We start from the raw sequence: 1533 nt of genomic DNA, 5'->3' as shown, positions 1-1533 counted from the left end.
CCCAAGTCTGTTCGATCAAATGGATTAACTTCCACTTCGTACCTTCTAGCCATTTTTTAGTGAGGGTTCTCCTAAGTGTGATCTATCCAAGCACTTAGCGAATTGTTTTAAGAACTAGAAATAAAAACAAAAAGAGGCACAACTCAGGCATCTTAACCTAAATTCTAGTTCTAATAGCATAATAACTTCGCTGCAATAGAATAAATAATCTATAAGTTCTAATTGAAACTGAATCATGGAAAACATGATTTCAGCAAGTAATAATTAATATAACCAAAATTAATATTAATGGTTGGACAGTGGCACTTTTTTCTAGTATAATAATGTAATGGAGTTGAGGCAATGGGTTCAAGAATTATTGGATACATGTATAACTTATCAATAAATAAATAAAATGATTGATAAAGTCTCTTCATATTTACATGAGGCTTTGTTTAGTTCAATTGAATTCTAAAAGTTAAAGATTGTTCACAGAGGTGAATAAACGTACCAATTTATGCAACTTAGTTTTTCTTCACTAATAGCTAGCATGTCCACTTAGTTAACCTAAATATGAAGTTTCATTTGATGANAGTCCCGATCCCTGTTCGCAACGTCTACCAACTCCCCACCGCCCCTCAATACCTCTTCGACGAAGAAGCTCGCCGGAGCCGCCGTAATCTCAGCGACAACCTCACCTTCTTCACCGGCTGCGGCTACCTCCTCGGGGCTCTAGGCGGCGGAGCTTCCGGCCTCGTCGCCGGAGTCAAGTCGTTCGAGCCCGGCGACACCGCGAAGCTCCGGGCCAATCGGGTGCTCAACTCCTCCGGCCACGCCGGCCGGGCGTGGGGGAACCGGCTGGGGATCATCGGGCTCATCTACGCCGGCATGGAGAGCGGGGCCATGGCGCTGAGGGACGTGGACGATGTGTGGAACAGCGTGGCGGCCGGGCTCGGTACCGGCGCCGTGTATAGGGCGGCGCGTGGAGTGCGGTCGGCTGCGGTGGCCGGTGCCGTCGGAGGAGTTTTGGTTGGAGCTGCCGTGACGGCGAAGCAGGCGTTGAAGCGATATGTGCCCATATGAAAAAAAAAGATGGGACTTTGATTGCTATGTGAGTCTTTTGATCAAATTTAATATAATGTCTTTGGGGTTTCAAAGATTTGAAATTTTGATAGTTGACAAGCAAAACATTGTGGAATTTGATTGGATTAATGAATAGTTTGAGGCATGGGAGAGTGACCATGCCATGGTGGGTAGTGTTTTGTTATTAGTATGATTTTTAATACAATTTTGTGAAAATTGCTGGGTTATGAATAAATTGGGATGAATCATGGACTTGGGTATAAAGTGGGTAAGGATTAGACACATTAAGAGTTTTTTTTTTTTTTTTTTTTTTGTCATTTACTTTGTCACATTTGACATGTTATATAATTATAAGAATATGCAACATCTGATCTTGAACTGGTAAACTGTGTAATTAAGAATTAGTTAAAATATATATATATATATATGAAATAAAATTTGTGATGATTCATAATTCTGACACGATACCCA

The 1533-nt window shown here is 41.4% G+C and overlaps 1 protein-coding gene across 1 annotated transcript; it reads left to right on the top strand.

The window, feature by feature from the left end:
- Nucleotides 1–552: 552 nt before the first annotated feature.
- Nucleotides 553–1326, top strand: LOC136070589 (mitochondrial import inner membrane translocase subunit TIM23-1-like). Its single transcript, XM_065780716.1, has one exon. The coding sequence runs from the start codon at nt 553–555 to the stop codon at nt 1060–1062; it is 510 nt and encodes a 169-aa protein (XP_065636788.1). The 3' UTR covers nt 1063–1326.
- The last annotated feature ends 207 nt before the right edge of the window (nt 1327–1533 follow it).

Source organism: Quercus suber, unplaced genomic scaffold (assembly GCF_002906115.3).
Source record: "Quercus suber isolate HL8 unplaced genomic scaffold, Cork oak 2.0 scaffold_244, whole genome shotgun sequence".
Lineage (NCBI taxonomy): Eukaryota > Viridiplantae > Streptophyta > Magnoliopsida > Fagales > Fagaceae > Quercus > Quercus suber.
Note: the sequence above shows the minus strand (reverse complement) of the source record. Positions and strands in the feature narration are given on the sequence as shown.